This window comes from Aspergillus bombycis, assembly GCF_001792695.1.
Source record: "Aspergillus bombycis strain NRRL26010 chromosome Unknown contig00002, whole genome shotgun sequence".
Classification (NCBI taxonomy): Eukaryota; Fungi; Ascomycota; class Eurotiomycetes; order Eurotiales; family Aspergillaceae; genus Aspergillus; species Aspergillus bombycis.
The window spans coordinates 842,312-860,854 of record NW_019170004.1 but is presented as its reverse complement, the minus strand read 5'-3'; the positions used below and the strand labels follow the sequence as shown (position 1 = coordinate 860,854).

The following is an 18,543-nucleotide window of genomic DNA, read 5'->3' as shown; positions in this document are numbered from 1 at the left end:
TACCTTGTTCGGTGTGCGGCAGCTAACATGGCTCGGTGCAGGTATCTTGCATAGGCTTACGTTGATGGGGAACAGGAGGAAAGAGAATACAGTTCAGACAATATGTTATGCGATGGAATATAAGGCCGTACCTGATTGTATTACATACATGCGAGCGCCAAGACTTCTTCCGGTAAATTAGGAGGCTGGCACCACCTCTCGAAAAGTTCCTTACGGGCAAACCGTCTCTTGCCCTTGCTAACAGCGAATACGGCAGTAGCAATGATGACCTCTCGTCCTGGTACACTGCAGATCTCATGCTCAATAGTAGGAATCAACGTTCGCGGGGCCATTAGATTGGTGTTTGGATCCGGCTTTAGCACTTTGCCTTCTAGTGAACATCCCGAAGCGAACAAATTCTTGATGCCGGTGGCGTCACCATCGCCAATAACTAGTGAACCTGTGTCACATTCCATGCGACCCCCGAGGACGACATCCTGGCTGTCTGCTGTTGCAGCCCAGCCCTCCGTTAAGACGGGCATGTGACGTGGTTGTTTCACTTCTATCGAGAAGGCCCCTTCAACGAGTCTAAGCTTTTCAATAGTGGAAGATCCGGGCCGGGTGTCCCGAATACGATGAACTCGAACATGCCAATCTGGCCACTTGTCACAAGGAGGAACAAGGAGTGTGTGGATTTCTGTGCTGCCTGAATGCCATGGCCTCCACCCGCTGCGTAGGCATTGAACCTCCTCATGTTCAATCAGAAGCGTCTCAATGGTAGGACTGGCAGTTGTCTGCCATCGCGTGGTCCAGGTCTCTCCCCCATCATTACTGATAGCGAGGGTGCTATCTGGAGCAATTTGCGTCAACAAAAGCCCAGTTGGAACACTGAACCCGAACGAGGAGGAATATGCGAACTTGCTATACTTGGCCTGTGTCGCCTTAAGGGGCCAGACACAAAACTGGCCAGCAGAAATCATGAAGTGATGCTGGCCTGCTGGGTGATCACACAATATCTGGAAAGGTGCCGAGAGCAACTGGACCCCTGACACAAGTGACTTTGTTTCGCCAGCAGAGGTCAATGGATGAGGGAGCTCGTCTGCCGCCCAGAAATCATCGTTGGTCGCCAGTCCTAGCATGATAAAGCTCTTCATAGCCCAATACGGTGACTGAGGTGAATTATAATCCTCGCACATAAACATATTCGGGTATAGGTAACCAATGGTGAGGGTTCCGTCCAAAGCGAAGACATTATCAGAGTGGGTGGCCCACCACCGCAAATGGCGAAGCAGCATTCCCTTAATGAATCCTGGCGATGTGTAAGGGCTTGAGGAATCGTAGGCCTTGGCCAGTGCAAATGCTGCATAGAATGCGCCCATAGCAAATCGATAGGTTAAGGATCGACCAAATGGAATGGGTGCGCCTTCTTCGTCGAAATACCTCCAGAACTGATCGGCGAACTGTCGCGCCTCTTGGATGTATCGAGATACACGCTCGGGATCCGACTCAGCAGCGAATATAGTGTACAGCAGTTGACTAAACTGAATGGCGAAGCTACCGGAGTAATAGTCTGCCTGGCGACCGTATGTCTCCTCTCCATCTGTCGCGTCCTTTCTCCAAGGGCCGTCCGCAGCCCAGCCACTGCCCAACTGAAACGTGTCGAGGAGAGCGAAGTCTTCCTGGATTGATTGTTTAACATTTTCGTAAGGAAGGCCGCATACCCTATGGAGCGCAAGGTTTGCAAAGATCCTAAACCAGCGCCAGTTGTTTTTGGGCATCACTTTCCCATTGAGCCCCGATAGCCATTGGACCAAGTGGTTGCGACTTTGGGCTGATAATGGCTCATAGAAAGTGGATGGAGCTAGAAGGAGCGCAAATGATATTGCCTCTGCCTCTACCATGCGTTGGTCCCAGTCTTCTATTGCCCCCCAGTACTCCGGATGCACTGGATCAACTCCGTTGGCAAGCCCTGATGCCAAGCGATCTGCGTACGCCTTGAGGGTTGGGTCCGCCGTGGGGGATAATGCTGTGCACGCAGCAGCTATAGCCCAGATGGGTCGTGCAAAGCCTTCTAGGTCTGCCGCTGATTCATCGAAATGTGCTCCTGAGTAAGTAGGTAGCCGTACCCTCGCTTGTCCTGCCGAAAAATATGGTTCAAGGGCCTGAACAATGGCCTTTGTCGCGACAATCACATCATCTTTATCGCGAAAAAGATTGTCAGAAAATCCATGCAGAGGAGGCATTGCATCCGAGTGTTCACGCTGTGTCCAGTATGATGATTGATATGATTACAGGACTACAGCGCCGCGGTTCCGTCAAAGATAAAAAGTTTCCTGCTGTAATCACCAAGTCAATGCTTATTGGAAGGATCGCCCCGTAGTACTAGTACCACGCTACTCTATCCTCGGTATAATATTCACGAGTAGTGGGGTGACATCGGCGGATTCCTTCGTCCGTGAGATGGCAGAGTTGCATCGCTAATGCGATCCTTCCCCACAATTGCCCCAGACTTCGGGGAAAAGATACGAGATGGACTACATTAAACCCCGCAGAAGGTGGGGGTGCTGGGATAAGGGACCTCATGCCCCCATCATTTGCCGGCATTGACCTGCTTCTTGGGCTCAATTTTGCTACGACCAGTCGCAACAGGATGGAATCCCCCGACGTCCGAGGGAGTGCAGCACCTCTCACTTCGGACCCAGAAACACCCGCTTGCCAGTCATGCCGGAGCCGTAAGCTGCGGTGCTCCAGGGATCTTCCCTCGTGCGCGCGATGTCAACGCCTTGGTTAATACCCCCTTGTCTTGTTACCGAGGCGTTTAGCCTAATGATATGATAGGTGTGGAGTGTTACTATGACTATACAAAGAATAAACCCGGAGTCAAAGTTGGCATCATCCAGACACTGACTCAGCGAGTGGGTACGTAGTTAGGCTAACCCTACAAGATGAGTCGACCAGGCTACTGATATGATGTAACCAGAGTCATTAGAAGCTCAATTGGAAGTACTACGCGCCCAGAATCAGGCTCATAGTGGTATCCCAAGTCCTGCAAGCACAGTTCAGGATGTGAACGCTCTTCGAAGCTTAGTGTCATCAATGATGGAGGAGTGGCGAGAGAATAACACTTCGCCAACTAGCGTTCCAGATCAACGTCTTAATTCCTCTCCTGACCGAGATGTGCACGAGTCCAGCATGCCGGCTTCAAATACCGGGACTTCACGGAAAAGGCCATGTCCAGATTCCAGGAGCTCTGTGGATTCTATGTTTCAAGTGGACTTGCCCCCGGATAGCTTGATCAATGGCATCCTGGATGCATACTTCTCGGTCGTTCATCCGTTTATCCCAATTTTGCATGAACCACTTTTCCGATCTCGTCTTCGCGACCCTGCTGAAAGGCCAAGGCTCATGCCCATCCTTCATGCAATGGTGGTATCTGCCTTACGGTACGTTGCAAACGAAAGGCTTGCTGCAGAGTGGAGTACATCCCACCCAGGCGCACTCCAGAAGTCCAGAGACTTTGTAGTTCTCTCAAGTATAGATAGCCTGTCGGTAGAGGGCGCACAGTCCCTGATTATTATTGCCTTTGTGCATATATGCGATGGTAGCGCAAGCAAAGCGTGGCCAATTGTTGGAGCTCTGGCCAGAGGTGTTGTATATATGGGACTTCACTGCGAGTCAGATGAGGATCAGCAAGGCGATCCTTGCGTCCAATCATTCCGATATCTGCCACCAGCCCGGGTGTGGACAGAAATGGAGGAGCGACGTCGAGTATTCTGGAACGTCTTTCTTTTGGACCGGTAAGAAACCCAACCTCCGTTCATAGTATCTATCTTCTTACAGGCATACAGATTCTGTTCTTTTACCACTGGGTATGCAATGCACAGCCTCCATTTCCATGATTGACTGTACTAAACTATACCCCACGCGCATAATAGATGGAATATGAGCCTGTCCAGTGACGATGTGAAACTCCGTCTTCCCAGTGATGGCACGTACTGGGCCAAAGAGGAGCCAGTCACTACACCATTTTTTAACATATGGGATACATCCCTAGCGAAAATTGGAAAATCAGTCTCTTTTCTGCCCGGCCATTTTTCTTCGATCGCTGATAAGGAGAAAGATGCTGATATTACTCCCTCAAGATCCGAACGTGTGTCCCCTGTCGTGCAGACGTCTGGAGCCCGGTCAGTCGACCTGTCAACAATAGGCTCCTTTGCATATTGCATCGAGGCGACTGAATCACTCAATCGTATTGTGAAGTATTTTCTCCAACGACCAGTCAACTTCCAGAGCAAGCAAGAGTTCGGTGCTTGGCTGACCCGCTTCAAGGAGTTGGATCTCCAGCTTATCCAGTACGCAGACTTGCCCTGTACTACAATCACTTATTTGTTCTTACTAATACTCTGTGACATCCATAGCTGGAAGATGTTCCTCCCTCGACGGTGGAAAGACTCTAACATCTCCAAGGAGCCTGCTTTCGTGCATATGGATCCCAATCTGACACTGGCTCACATCACCCACAACACCTCAATGATTCTTTTACATCAGTGCATTGCCTATCCACGGGCTAATCTCGTGGATAAGCTAAAACAAGCAAGTATCTCGAGTGCCGAAACGTGCCAGCTCGCTGCGTCGGAAACAGCCAATATTGTTCAGAAGTATCTACAATATACACCCTTTGTAGGGCTTGTCAATGCCCAGTTCGTGTTTTGTGCTTTCGTCAGCGCCCGTGTCATGCTCGGTAAGTATCAATCGAATTGCCTTTGGTCAACCTCGCTAAATCGTAAATGCTAGTACATTCACACCTCCACCGCACCGAGCTTCCGGATGGATACAGCGTTCTTCTATGGAGTCTGCAGCAAATGTCAGCCCGATGGGTGTCATCGAACCCCAGCTTAAGATTGACACCGCAAACTGATAACCTTGCCAGTGGCCTGCTTTCTCAGCTTCAAAAGCTGCAGGAGCGGTGCAAGTACGTTGAACCTTTTGAACTGGACGCCTTGGGCTATGCCATCGAAGTCAGCTTTGCCCTTGGAATACGTAGCCCACCGGCCAGCATAGGGGAGAGCCAGTGGGTCAAGGAGCGACGTGCCCAACAGCGCCATAGCATCATACCGGTGAATGGCCAGCGGTCCCACTATATGAATGGCAGTCCTTCTGCGCAGAGACCCGATCACTGTAGTGTTCATGACCCCGCATCGCAATCTACCGGAGCACCATCAGCGAACACGACACCCTCTGGGCCCCAGGTGGTGTCAGGCGCGACAATGAGAGATATGGGCCAGTGGAATGGGTATCAGACCTCAAATCAGCAGGGTATAAGTACGGCGCGTGCTCGGAATGTATATACCCCCCAGACGGGCCCACACGCCTCAATGGATGGTATATTCCCTTCAGCTGGTGCAGCCTCACCACTTGATGGCTCAGATAGCTTTGCAGCGTTGTCAAACTTCCTTCTGGACCCTCAATATCTGGATATGGATCGAATCATCAGCTTTCAGGACTCGTTCACTCATTAGTAACTATAGAGCATTGTGGATCATGAATAACATAGGCAAATGGAAGGTGTTCCTCAGATTTCAGTAAATCATCGCTAAACCTTGAGTGGTGTCGATGCTTCCTAGAAGAAGTGTATATTTTCTCTGTGTATCCCGTACGAGGGGCAAAATTCATGTAGCTTGTGAACCGATCAAGATCCTCGGGTTTCGGGCGATGGATCCACCCGAGCTGCACGGTGCCTATACACCTTTCCCAGTTAAAAAGTCTGGCCAACCGGAAGATTGTTCGTCTTTGGTCAGACAGGTTGTTGCGAGCTAGCCTTCTACGACAACCGCAAAGCATCTCTTTCCTGTTCGCTATGGCGCCTCACGTCCTCAGTACCTCTCCCATCATGGATGGCGGACGGACACACAAGGCAGTTGCCAAGCCACCTCCTCTAAAAGAAGCAAGCAACAGCGATCTGAAAACTCAGCTCGCTTTGCTCTTCCACGAAAATAATCTTGCAAAGCTCATGGGTGTGGCCGAAACACTCCTTGAGAACAATGTAAGCAGGCAGTCATCGTTGACTATCGCAGAACAGCTTACTTATTACCTTTTTCAAGGATCCTCCCACCAGATTTCCGGAGACAGTACCACAATCAGGTACTGACCAAGGCGTGTGCCGATGCAGAGACGCTGAATTCTGGACTTGCGGCTTTTTCCCCGGTAGTCTATATTGCTTGCTTGAACGTGTGAGGAAGTATCCGGGCACAAGCTTGCCCAGCCTCTCAGGGGATACACATATAGAATCTGGTGAAGATGTGAGGGGAAGTCGGAATTACGATATTCTTATCTCTCAACTTACCGATCTGTGTCAAAAATGGTCAGAGCCATTGCACGCCATGTCCCTTCGAAAAGACACCCATGATATCGGATTTATTATCCAGCCTGCGCTGCAAAGACACTGGGAGCTCTTTGGAAACAAACGGAGCTTGGACTCTATTCTTACCGCAGCTGAAAGCCTCGCCACTAGATTTGACGATCGTGTCGGGGCGATTCGAAGCTGGGACCGATTTTCCAATGCCCACCATGACATCAACAGCATGGATGATGACTTCTTGGTGATCATAGATAGCCTATGCAGTAAGGAAAACTAGCATTCCCTTGGGATAGTATGGCACGACTAACACGTTATTAGATCTTGACCTACTATTTTACGCCGCAAACTATCTCCGTTCTGAGCGCCTACTATCTATAGCATCTACTCATGCTACTACTCTACTATCTACGCATCTCCGAGTCGAGTCCGGGTCGAGCGGTGACAAGCGTTACTCTACATATCATGTCGTGAACTTCGCTCCATCGGATGAAGGGAATGTCAAACAAAAGCTCACCGCACAAGGGTACTCTGACACCTCGACATGGGCCCGTGGCCAAGCATGGGCGATCTTAGGATACGCTCAGACATATTCCTGGACTAAGAGGCGAGAGTTTCTTGACGCTGCTAAGGGGCTTGCCGACTACTTCATACAGCGCATGGAATCATCCCCGGCAGTAGTGGAACAGGAAGGTCGGGGGCGCTACGTTCCGTTATGGGACTTTGACGCACCGATCACGCATACAGGCACCAACGGTGATCAGGGCCCGTTGCGGGATGTCTCCGCTGGATTAGTCGCTGCCAACGGGATGCTGATTCTGTATGGACAGCTAGCAGGAATGGGGGAACTAGTGGCGGCTAAGCGGTACTTAAGCTATGCGCTGAACATCGCAAAAGATACCGTGGAACTCGCATACAATCGTGATGAGATGCAGTTGAGGCTTTGCGAGCAGGACGGGGTTACGAAGATTCAATCATACGAGGCTACCAAGGGCCATCGCTTCGATGCACTACTTGAGAAGTCCACGGCGAATTTCAACGGCAACCACCCTGATCGTGCTTGGGATCATGGCTTGGTGTATGCGGATTACTACTTTCTTGAGCTGGGGAATCGCCTTCTAGACATGGGGTTAGTTTGAGTCTTAGATAGAATTGCAGTCCGATGAAGTACTAGATATCAGGTATCTTATAGATAACTACGTTTGTATTCAGCACTTATAAACCCAAACTTTTTACGATTTTCCTTGTCCGATAGTGGTCGTACCACTTGAAGTGCACAGCGAATGTTTGATGTTAGGGCGGATAGGGAATTCAAGAGGGTGGCTGTTTTTCTGACTACGCAGCAACGGTTTTACCAGCAAAATATACAAGGAGTGTATATAACAAGGATGATCTTATCAACAAGAATGAATCCAAACTCATCCACCGGTCCAGTTCTCGTCCCCCTCACAGACCTTTGCCATTGTAAGAGCCAATGTTAGGCTGCGTATCGGATGACACTGCGTTATTCCAGAAGTCTCTCCCTCCGTTCTCAGACACGACAACCCCTTGGAGCAAAGCAGGGCTCCCTGATCGCAATTTATATCCATCCACCGAGTCAATGGTGTCTTTCCCGGTCCCCGGATCCATAAACTGTGCCTCTCCTACAAGGCCCGCTGCATCATCTGGTTGTGGCACAGTCTGGAAAAGGTTCCCATGCCACTCGATTGAATCGCCAGTGGGCAAGGTGGAATCCTTAGTGCCAATCCAGATATTGTTCGACAAGTTCGTCTTTGGCGGCACTGCAATCTCAAACTTCTTATCCGGACAATAGACAACATTGTTATAGAAGTCCATTTCCACATTGTCTCCATTGCTATACATGCGGCAATCGTTTTGGAAAATATTGTAGCGAACGATCTGCCTCGCTCCGCCAGGGGTACCGCAGCCATCACAATTCAGAAAGATACCGCCAGCGTTGTCATGGCTGTAGTTATACTCGACAGTACAGGTGCCCTCATTCCCCCAATCACAATCGAACGCCTCGCTGTCGATCTCCGACATGAGGGAGTCATGCACGGCATTGAATCGCATGACCGCATCGCGACAGCCCAGAACCCAGATTCCAGCGAAATTGCCCCCGGTCCAAGGATACTGCCCATGTCCGAGGAATCCGCAAAGATTGCTTTCGATGAGCGGTGAAACACCGTAGGATACCACAATCCCATCGCCACCGACGTAGGAGATGTTGTTGGAGAACACGTGGACTCCTTCGCCGCGATTGTCCATCTGGCCCACTCGGACTTTGATGCCACCACCCCCGCAGTCATAGACCGTGTTGTTGAATATCTGGACGTCATCGTAGCGGCTTTGATGCTCGGTGCCGTTGACGAGGATTCCGCCTGAGGCGATAAATGCATCGGATTGTGTGGCCTTGTTGGTCTCACCGGCGACGTTGTAGACTGTAACGTCGTGAATGTATAGGCCCCGGTGCACGGTCCCGTCGGACGACGTTGCGAGGATGCCGCGGCGCCAGGCGATGTCAGCGGCCGGATTGATCACGGCTATATTAGAGACATCCCAATAGTCCTGGTTGGTAAGGCTCACTGCTTCTGCCGCTCCGGCACCATTGATGATGGGCACGGGACCATCGCCATAGCTAGTGAGGATGATGGGCTTCTCTTGGGTACCGCTACCCTGTGGTGAAAGAGTGCCAGAGCATGTCGTGTCCGATTTGATATTCAAGCTGTCTCCCGCACTTAATACAGCTTGGTTAGCTTCTTTAATAGAGCTGAAGGGGTTTGATTTGCTGCCATCGCCACCGCTGCTAGAAGAGCTGCAATCGAGATATAAATCCTTGGCGGAGGAAAGTTGCAAGAGGCAAGCGAAAAGGGCGATAGCGCTACTCCGTCGCAGAGCTCCAGGGGCAATCATTTTCACAGAAGGGGGGACTGTGAGCTGTGTATTGAACTCTCCTAGGCATGCCGCATGCAAGGAGTCATTGTTTATATTCTTGTCCCCTGCATTGCAGATCCTATCTATATCAAGAAGCCCTACTAGCATAGAAATGCAACCTTGGCGCTCACCCCGCTTCTACGACTAAGCGCAACTCAAGACAAACTTCGCTCGGGGGGTTTGTTTGGCCGGGACAGTTTTGAATTCCTCACGATCGGTGGAATGCTCTTGCCGAGCCTCAGCATTGCCCCATGCCGGGTGCTTCATTCTACCTGAAACGCGGATCGGCAGTTCAACGTAATCCTTGACCGAAGCGAGATCAAAGTGGAGCCACTCTATAGAACAATATCATTTATAAAGAGCAACATATTGAAGCGACAGTCAGCACCCGGAGGCATTTCTCACTAACTTCGCAAACATGATATCCTGGAAAGCTCTTCCATTAGTTCTCGCCGCGATAGTCCAGTCAGGACATGGGCAAGACATCTCGACGACTAACTTAGCGCCGACGGAATGGGTTCATCCTGGCGCAATGATCAGTCAATCACAATTGGACTTTGTCAAATCTAAAGTGAACCAGCGCGAGCAGCCCTGGGCGGAAGCATACGATGCGCTTATGGAAGACGAATATGTCAGTAACCCCCAGGCCCCATCGCCGCATGTCATCGTCGAGTGCGGCCCCTACTCCGACCTGGATGTTGGATGCAAGGCGGAACGCGATGATTCCCTAGCAGCATATGCCAATGCTCTGGCTTGGGCGATCAATGGCACCGATGCATACGCTCGCCAGGCGATTCGGATTATGGACGCGTACTCCTCCACCATCCAAGGCCATAACAACTCCAATGCACCCTTACAATCCGGCTGGGTGGGCTCAGTGTGGGCACGAGCGGGTGAACTTATTCGCTATACGAACGCCGGGTGGTCGGACGATGGTATCGCACAGTTCGAGGATATGCTGCGTAACGTGTATATGCCACTGACGGTGAACGGAACGACTAACAATGCGAATTGGGAGCTAGGTATGATATCAACCAGTAGGATAGACAGAGGGAAGCAGTAGCTAACGCCGCCCTGTGAACCAGTCATGACCGAAGCAGCTATCCTGATGGCTGTATTCCTCGAGGACGCTGACGCATATAACACCGCAATGGGGTGGTTCTTGAAACGAGTTCCGGCTACAGTATACCTGAAGAGTGACGGGGAGTACCCGGTCGTAGCACGCGGACAAAGCTCCTCCCCGGACGCATCATTGCTTGGTGGTATAATCAAACCACATTCCAGCAGGATGGCCAGGCACAAGAGACATGCCGAGATCTTGAGCACACTGGCTACTCTTTTGCATCCATGGCCCATGTAGCAGAGACCAGCCGCATCCAAGGTACTGATCTCTACGAAACGGACTTGGGAACGCGACTTCGCCATGCGTTAGAGTTCCATTCTCAGTTTGACAATGGGAAACCGGTGCCTTCCTGGGTCTGTGGTGGAGAGCTGAAGTTATCTCTGCGTGCGGTTACGGAAGTTGGGTTTAACGCCCTGTCGTTTAGAATGGGAATTGATATGCCAGAGACAGAGAACCTTACTGTGAATCAGCGGCCAGCTGAAAACAATGGTCTCTTTGTGGCATATGAGACGTTGACGCATGCACAGAATGATGCTTGATAGTATTAGTATGTTTCATATAGGAAATACCTACTGGTCCCTGAAACACCCCTCGCAGTTTCTGCCACGATTGCGGCGCACATTCGTTACGACTTCTATATATATCATGCTAGTAGATTTCTGTGGCATCTTTAAGAACAAAGTGCCACACGAAACAAAACATGAAGATAACAGAAGACCATGCTTACAGTTGGGTCAATTATTGGGAATGAGAGGGTCGGACATGAGGAAGATCGTTAAAAGTTGGGTGTCATAAGTGAAGAATACAACTTCCGAGGTGATTTCCCAGGCTGCCGGGCTCATAGCCTGTTAAATAGTCATAAAGAGTAACATCCTTGATTAGACGAATTTTGTTGCTTAAATCTATCAAGTTGACGGCGGGAAGAAATCGCGCAGGAGATGTATCAGTCTCGGGATTGATCATATCATTCTGCCATTGGATTATCTCAGAGTACAGTGAACGACGTTGACATTAGGCCCATGAATAAACGGCGTACCGAACATAGGAACAAAGTGGACAGCTATTAGACTCGATAAGGAAGCCGCCATACTGAGAGTCGATACATATGGGGCTCCATAGCCTTTGCTACACCCTTTCACTCTATTCATCTCTCTGCCTATTTAATCGGGCTCACGCCTGCCATAAAAACAACCACCCGCGTGAACTTTCCATCTGCTCCAATATCAAAGAGATTGCAGTTGTGCATATTATTTTTTGACCCATCCAACTGCTCGCCAGTATAGTGCTGTTCCGTTGCGACCTTTCCATTTATTTCATCGACCACAATACTTTTTATGTCATGCAGCATGTGCTTGGTGTTATTAATGAAGTCGGCGAACGAGCGGCGGATCTCGTCGGAGCCCGTGGATGTGACATGAGCCGTCTGGATGGTGAATGTCGCGTCCGGGGCGAAGTGCGACACCACAGCGTCGAGGTCCTTGGCATCCACCGCATTGAAGAAGCTTCGCGGTAACCCCGCCAGCTGGTCGCGAGTCAGAACTGGTTTCTGCGAGTCGGCCATGGCGATGATGTGGGTGACCTTTTGACTTGGTAACGCCAAAGATCCAGTGATATGGACTTTTCTTTTGCTGTAGGTATGGCCGAGAAGGCAGTACAGATTGATTAATAGAGGATGATCAGCAAAAACAAAGAGGTGGGGGATTTGGATATTGATCCGTGGTAGTATTGTGGGTCGTCAATTCTCAGGGTCTGGACGAGGTCGAATCAGGTGCGTAGGCATACCCTAAGGAAAACTTACCCAGTAACATATCCACATCTCAGCTCAGAGCATTATCATAAATCAGATACGTAACCAGATATTCAGCCGCATGTAATTGTGAATAAATATAGCCAGAACAGAGCAAGAATTGTTAGAGTCCTGAATAGTTCGCGAACTCGTAGATTCCATCGTGTCCTACTTCGAACTTGAAGTTATATATAATCTACGCCTTGTAGCTTACCGCGTATGTAGATCATATCTGCTACTTATCTGAATAGTTAACATAAAGTCGGGAAGAGTACCGGATATTCCTACTTGATTAGAGTTAACAGACAAGGATTTAGTTCACTGTTGTTTCAGTTCATCGAACCTTCCGCCAATCAATTACTTCCAGAATTTAGTGATTGCGGTGATGCTGGTCGGTGTCATCAAAAGGTTGTCTATGGACCGAAACGAAAGGCTTCCCTGTATCTAGTTGTTTAGTATCCGCCTTGTAAGGATGATTTCCCACTCGGACTTGAGACTGTGCCCTAGTAGACAAGTTGCAGGGTGGCTGTGATTAGTTTAATTTGCATTGTCAGCGTCTCCAATCCCGCCGCATCGTTATCCCCCACTATAACAGGGATGCATGCATTAACCATTCCACAAGGCCAGTCCATGCCATCACTGAGTGGTTGACAGCACAGCTGTGGATAGCGGCTTTATGCGCCAATCTATTAACTTACCGCTCCTTTCTACCCCATGCTTTTCCTTCTGAGGTAGCAACAAATAGCCGAACAGATTTATTGGCCGGATGACCAGTCACTACGCCACCTAGAAGTGCGAACTATACCTCCTTTGTGGTATACTAGTCTCCTTAAGCCGCTTGATTTCCATATTGACCGTCCTGGTTCAACTTTCGTGATTTGACCTTTCTAAGATGGAAAACATCCCTTTTCCCACCGTGCCCTATCCACGGATGGAGCCTCCGGCTCACCGTGAGAAGAAGATGAAAGTCCTGGCGTTAGGCATGTCCCGCACTGGGACCATGTGTACGGAAATCATTACAATGATGGCTTGATTATGGCTGACTAGTCTATGAAGCTCTTTATGTCGCCTTAAAGGAATTAGGATACACCTGCTACCATATGGCCGAATGTAACCTCGACCAGCAGAATGATTCATTACGTCTGTGGAATCGTGCCATAGATGCGAAGTTCAGTGGGAACGGTCGCAAATTTGCAGGCGCCGACTTTGACCAGATGCTTTGGCGTTACGATGTGAATCCTTACCTCGGCTGGTCAATCAACATGGGCGGACTGACACTAGTTCCAGGCTATTACTGATATTCCCTGCATTCTCTTTGTTGAGGAGCTGATGGATGCCTATCCCGACGCACGCATCGTGCTGACCACCCGCCCCGTTGAGCCATGGTTGGCCTCCATGCAGCGCACGTTCTACGCCATTCTGAGCTGGAAACGGTGGAGCCTGTTGGAGTTCATTGATCCTGTACTAATCTCCGTCCCTCGTTTCTTCTCCTGCTACTAACAGACGCTCCACCAGACTTACATTGGCCTTTACATCCCACTCCTACGATCTGCACTGTCGGTGTGGACGGGAGGAAGCTGGCAAGACAGTAGTCGTCTATCTAATGGCTTCGCTGCCCATTATGACCTAGTACGTACCGCTGCACGGAAGCGAGGACGCGAGGTGCTGGAATTTAAGGTCCAAGATGGTTGGGAGCCCCTCTGCCAGTTTCTCGGAAAGGAAAAGGAGAAACCGAATCATCCCTTCCCCCATATTAATGAAGGAGATTTCATTACAAAGTTCCATTATATCATTTTTTGGGTACGGCTGGCCGGGGTGCTCAAGCCATGTCTGACATGGGCCGTGTTGCCCGTAGCTGCCGCGACCGCGAGTTGGTGGTGGTACCGCTCTTAAACCAAGCATCAGGCTGGATGGACTTCACTCTCTTACTTGTATCTAGCTCATTCTGCACTCTAGGTTACACCCAACGAACAGTTCCATGTAGTTGATAAGAGCATATTCACCCGCCGCTTAATATCCCATGACAAACACACCCGACATCCCAAAGAGAACTACCTAGAAAACCTTACCATATCCAAATCCCAAGGTCATAGAACTGCCATGCCAATCCTCGACCTTCCAGTGGAGGTTCTTCTCCTCATTTATCAAAGTCTCAACGATATTGATGACGCTTTGCACCTCGCCAGAACCTGTGAACAGCTATATACCATCTTTGACAGTCCATCGTCACGTGTAAACATCTTCCGGTGCATCATTGTATGTATCGCCCTCCTGGAAGATCCGCCCATCTGGCTAACCTTTACATAGCAAAGCCAAAATCAACACCAGTTTGACACCAAGTTGACTATTGTTCAATCCTGTAATCAAACCTATTACTCGTCGCTAGATTCCACCACGAGCCCTGCACCGACAGCTGCCAGGCCTAGTCCCGAGGTCCTCAACCAAGGACTTTTCCCAGCCCACCCACACCAATTATCCGACGAACAGGTATGGGGAATTGTCTGCCGTTGGCACGGTACGAGATCTCTCTTTTCCCTGTACAGTGACACAATCATCCACAACATATACATGAATGACTGGGTCCCCTGGTGGCACACTCAAACCCCTGTACTTCTCGGCAACGACCCGCTTCCCCAGCTCTCTGGCCGAACCATCCATAGCACCTCCGATCAAAAGCGCATCCTCTACCACCGATTCTACCAAGCATTAACCTCCCACTGGCTCTCTATTGAATGCCTGACCCTTGCAAAGGCCACGGTATATCCCACCCCCGAGTCACGAAATGAATGGCATGCAATTATCTACGCTCAGTGGTGCAGTCGAAATCACCCTCCCTTGCGAGACAGGCTGGATATTCTGCAGGTAACTGTTTTCGTGTGGGAGTTTCTTGCCCGCAAGGCCTTCGAGACGATCCCTCTTACTCCACGACTACAGGCATTCCGCACGAGCAAGGTCTTTCTCCGCCCTCCAAGTGTGATCCAGGCTCTCATACTGCTGAGCTGGCCTGATCCGGATTCGATGTGCGATCCAGTAGGGTACTACGAGCGTTCAACGCCCGAGTGCAGGATTCAACCGGTGGTTGTGGGGAGGCAACAAGGTGGCAATGAGGTTCCTGACAATCTAGACAATAACAACCCGGGAGAATGGGATATGGGATTACAGGATCTAGAGAATTGCACGCATGATTCCCTGCGACGAATGAAGATCACACCCCGAGCAACATGGCGATCGTACTGGGCCTCGAGATGGGGAGGAAGCTTTACGAAACGACCAAGGTTAGGTCATGCGGAGGATGGTAAATTGAGCATCGGCGTCTTGGATCGATTGTTCCTTTGTCCCGAGACCGATGAGCGGTTGCAAATAGACATGCTGTACCGAATCTAGTTAACTTCCGGGATTTTTGTTTGCGGCATCGCTGACGACCCCTGAGGTGCCCGACCCTAGACAATGTGAGCGAGCCAACAACAGGCTGGATTTATTCCGGTAGTTAAGAGAAACGAGTACATACGACCACAGGGTGTGGAGAACAGGGCTTCCCGTCCGCTCAGCCGTACTTAAGCCACACGCCGGGAGGTTAGTAGTTGGGTGGGTGACCACCAGCGAATCCCTCCTGTTGTATGTTTTTTTTTTTTTTCATTTTTGTATTTTATTGCCAGCCTGAAGAGAAAGGTATCCAAGTTGTCGTCGCATTGCATTCATCTGGGATCGGTGGGGTTTGAGGTGTGCTTCACTTGAATATATATACCCAGAGAACGAACCCCGGATAAATAGGATACAAAGATTAAGCGATTGCAATAAAGAAGACACAATCGATAATATTAATCACTTGCGTTCAATGACGTGTAATAATCTCTATCTACAAAAGAGCCACGTATTTCGCCAACTCCTCAATTGCCTCCTTTGCTCTTGCCTCTGCTCCTAGGAATGCACCTAGCACATCCTTCAATTTCTTCACGTTCTGTGTTATCTTAGACAGTCATCAATCACTCAGTGGAGTCTCGTAGTCGAATCGGTGTAACCGTGTCCGCACTATTAGTAAAAATAGACGGCAGTGGAGACGGAATCTTACGAGAAGAACGTCAATATAGTCAGTCTGGAGTCGTTTGAGGCCGGCTTTCACGTTCTCAAATATGTGCTACAGAAATTAGGTGAAGGCTCCGGAGTATGGGGTGTTCCTCGGGACCTTCCGGTTGTTTCCCGATGAGACCGTAAGTCCTGCTGGTCCTGCCTTTGGCGAGTCACCCACCGGAAAGAAGGACTGGCTCAGGTTAGATCCGTGGATACATGTTATACTAGTGGAGATGCAACAACATACCTTGGTCATGACTACAGCATTTTCTCGCAGGACTATCTTGAGGAACTTCCCGATGATCTCCTCACTAACGCCATTACAGTAGAAGTTAGAGGTATCAAACGTGTTGAAACCCAGTTGCCAGGCTCGCTAATTGGGCCAGGAATGTTTGACATGAATGCTTGTCCAGGGTATAAGTCGACGAGCGTTGAGATGCTTCAGTGCTTCCCCCTTCCTCGACTCGCCACGCCACATCGGTCTTCGGCCCGTAAGTGGCAGTGCCCAAGATTAGACGGGAGACCTGAGCATTCATTAGCAAATTCTGCACTGACCTTGTTCCAGATGGATGCAGAAGTTTTACTTTTAGCCCGCTATTCCCCAGACGGACGTATTGCATATTGGGGGCCGCCTTGACGTGCCCATCCTCGACAGGGACGGCTCGGCCTCCAATCTGTTCGTTTTCAATCATGACGAGAGGATGGTGGGTGTACAAAACTTAACAGCAAAGATGAATCTGCACTTGCAGTTGAATCAGTTATCCCAACAAGGATCAATGGGCTTCTGGAGGGGTTTATACTACTCGATGGAGCAGGCCCATCACTCCATTTGCAACCATGACTGTCGCTACCGTGTTGCCGCTAAGGACGCGCAAGATGTAACTCTGCTCATCGCATGTCATAGCGCAATGCGTCCCGCTCATCCTTCCGCCTAACCGCCCACTGTCTCCCAGTGACTAGGCTCCCATGCAGTGGCTGTCCTACGAACGAATCAGGCTAGTCGGCAAGAATGCCCCGGATATTGTAGCCCCGGAGTACCCCAGATTACCCCAGACCATGATGGTCGTGATACTGAAGGAGCCACGAATGACAACACAAACAGCAGTCGTATTAATACGGGATTATGCGGCCTACCAAATTGCAGTCTCTACCATAACTGTACTATGACACAGAGCATTCAATCCATATCTCTGAATACCTGGGTCAACCCGGTGGCGATGGAAGCGCTACAATGGAAATAGTATGTTGCCAAAAGTCTGTCGCTCGCACTTGTCAGCACCAACTCACATCTATGCGGTGTATATCGCCCTTCAACTAGTATTCTTGATTCTCATCTAGTTCCTATTTCCGGAGACCAAAGGGTTGACTATCGAAGAAATTGGGGCATTGTTCGACAAGGATTCCTCGTTTCTCAGCCACAGCCACAATAGCTCAAAGACAGATAATGGGGACGTTGGAAGTATCCTGGATGACACTTCAATGGACAAGGATTAAAGTCTGAGCGCCTGCTGATCAAAGATCCTCTCGTGGAGGCGTTTGGCTGTTGTATACGTTGGGCAAGGGTGGTATCGGCTGTCGTCTTTCCTCGGTGAAAGCAAATCGCTTTGGATATATCATCCTTGTACTCCACAAACGTGCACATATGGCCCTAGCATGTAAGGCGGTATTTGTTGGATAATGACCAACGGTGGGGACGAAAGGTCCCATCCGTATAGGGCATAGGGTTGCATAACTTCCATATTGGCCGCAGTTCAAACACCCGTTTCATATCAACCTATGATATGTTTCAAAGCAACATTACTCAACGAAGCTATATATGATTTAGACAATTTAAGTATAAAGCATTTTTTAATTCACAGCCCGGAAACCTTGAGTTAGTTATGTGTAACTTGTTCTATTGGTAGGTAGTAGGGCAATAACAGAGGACAGTGTCCACGAAAATATATATATTTGGATCGGAAACCAGGATTCCAGATAATAATAATCCCTACTAGGTTCTTGACTGTACTATAGTAAAGATAATGATATAGATCGCATCATGTAACTCCCTAGAAACTGCAAGGATTATTAGTATATTATTTGGTGGAGAAAAGTGCGATTGGGATTACCAAGTGTTCGTATAAAACAGCCACTACTTTCGCCAGACTGCCAGTAGCTGCCGCCTACCCGCATAGAGCATTGCCCCACAGTTACCAACCAATCAGAGCATCAAGCAAATTCCTATTATTTGTAACACTCTCAATCAGATCAGAATTTTATTCCCTAAAAAAGCCTCAACATGTGCTGGAGGCAAAAAGA

The 18,543-nt window shown here is 49.5% G+C and overlaps 9 protein-coding genes across 9 annotated transcripts; 5 read left to right on the top strand and 4 right to left on the bottom strand.

The window, feature by feature from the left end:
- Positions 1-140: 140 nt before the first annotated feature.
- On the bottom strand, positions 141-2,222 carry ABOM_000713 (glycoside hydrolase family 154 protein; the record flags this gene model as incomplete). Its single annotated transcript, XM_022527843.1, has 1 exon — positions 141-2,222. One exon carries the CDS (start codon positions 2,220-2,222, stop codon positions 141-143), a length of 2,082 nt encoding a protein of 693 aa, XP_022394636.1.
- Positions 2,223-2,560: 338 nt separating this feature from the next.
- Positions 2,561-5,498, top strand: ABOM_000712 (fungal specific transcription factor domain-containing protein; the record flags this gene model as incomplete). The annotated part of the gene is made up of 7 exons (XM_022527842.1): positions 2,561-2,711; positions 2,818-2,898; positions 2,960-3,776; positions 3,828-3,848; positions 3,915-4,331; positions 4,398-4,720; positions 4,774-5,498. 7 exons carry the CDS (start codon positions 2,561-2,563, stop codon positions 5,496-5,498), a joined length of 2,535 nt encoding a protein of 844 aa, XP_022394637.1.
- A 338-nt stretch (positions 5,499-5,836) lies between these two features.
- On the top strand, positions 5,837-7,473 carry ABOM_000711 (glycoside hydrolase family 88 protein; the record flags this gene model as incomplete). Its single annotated transcript, XM_022527841.1, has 3 exons — positions 5,837-6,022; positions 6,081-6,600; positions 6,656-7,473. The coding sequence occupies 3 exons, from the start codon at positions 5,837-5,839 to the stop codon at positions 7,471-7,473; spliced, it is 1,524 nt and encodes a 507-aa protein (XP_022394638.1).
- Positions 7,474-7,780: 307 nt separating this feature from the next.
- On the bottom strand, positions 7,781-9,247 carry ABOM_000710 (right-handed parallel beta-helix repeat-containing protein; the record flags this gene model as incomplete). The annotated part of the gene is made up of 1 exon (XM_022527840.1): positions 7,781-9,247. The coding sequence occupies one exon, from the start codon at positions 9,245-9,247 to the stop codon at positions 7,781-7,783; it is 1,467 nt and encodes a 488-aa protein (XP_022394639.1).
- Positions 9,248-9,686: 439 nt separating this feature from the next.
- ABOM_000709 (uncharacterized protein) lies at positions 9,687-10,930 on the top strand (the record flags this gene model as incomplete). The annotated part of the gene is made up of 3 exons (XM_022527839.1): positions 9,687-10,290; positions 10,354-10,484; positions 10,553-10,930. The coding sequence occupies 3 exons, from the start codon at positions 9,687-9,689 to the stop codon at positions 10,928-10,930; spliced, it is 1,113 nt and encodes a 370-aa protein (XP_022394460.1).
- A 617-nt stretch (positions 10,931-11,547) lies between these two features.
- On the bottom strand, positions 11,548-11,952 carry ABOM_000708 (nuclear transport factor 2 family protein; the record flags this gene model as incomplete). Its single annotated transcript, XM_022527838.1, has 1 exon — positions 11,548-11,952. The coding sequence occupies one exon, from the start codon at positions 11,950-11,952 to the stop codon at positions 11,548-11,550; it is 405 nt and encodes a 134-aa protein (XP_022394459.1).
- Positions 11,953-13,069: 1,117 nt separating this feature from the next.
- ABOM_000707 (sulfotransferase family protein) lies at positions 13,070-14,070 on the top strand (the record flags this gene model as incomplete). Its single annotated transcript, XM_022527837.1, has 4 exons — positions 13,070-13,181; positions 13,234-13,409; positions 13,465-13,638; positions 13,693-14,070. The coding sequence occupies 4 exons, from the start codon at positions 13,070-13,072 to the stop codon at positions 14,068-14,070; spliced, it is 840 nt and encodes a 279-aa protein (XP_022394458.1).
- Positions 14,071-14,277: 207 nt separating this feature from the next.
- ABOM_000706 (uncharacterized protein) lies at positions 14,278-15,561 on the top strand (the record flags this gene model as incomplete). Its single annotated transcript, XM_022527836.1, has 2 exons — positions 14,278-14,433; positions 14,485-15,561. 2 exons carry the CDS (start codon positions 14,278-14,280, stop codon positions 15,559-15,561), a joined length of 1,233 nt encoding a protein of 410 aa, XP_022394457.1.
- Positions 15,562-16,033: 472 nt separating this feature from the next.
- On the bottom strand, positions 16,034-16,937 carry ABOM_000705 (uncharacterized protein; the record flags this gene model as incomplete). Its single annotated transcript, XM_022527835.1, has 6 exons — positions 16,034-16,135; positions 16,247-16,312; positions 16,361-16,435; positions 16,493-16,556; positions 16,603-16,769; positions 16,830-16,937. 6 exons carry the CDS (start codon positions 16,935-16,937, stop codon positions 16,034-16,036), a joined length of 582 nt encoding a protein of 193 aa, XP_022394456.1.
- Positions 16,938-18,543: the final 1,606 nt, after the last annotated feature.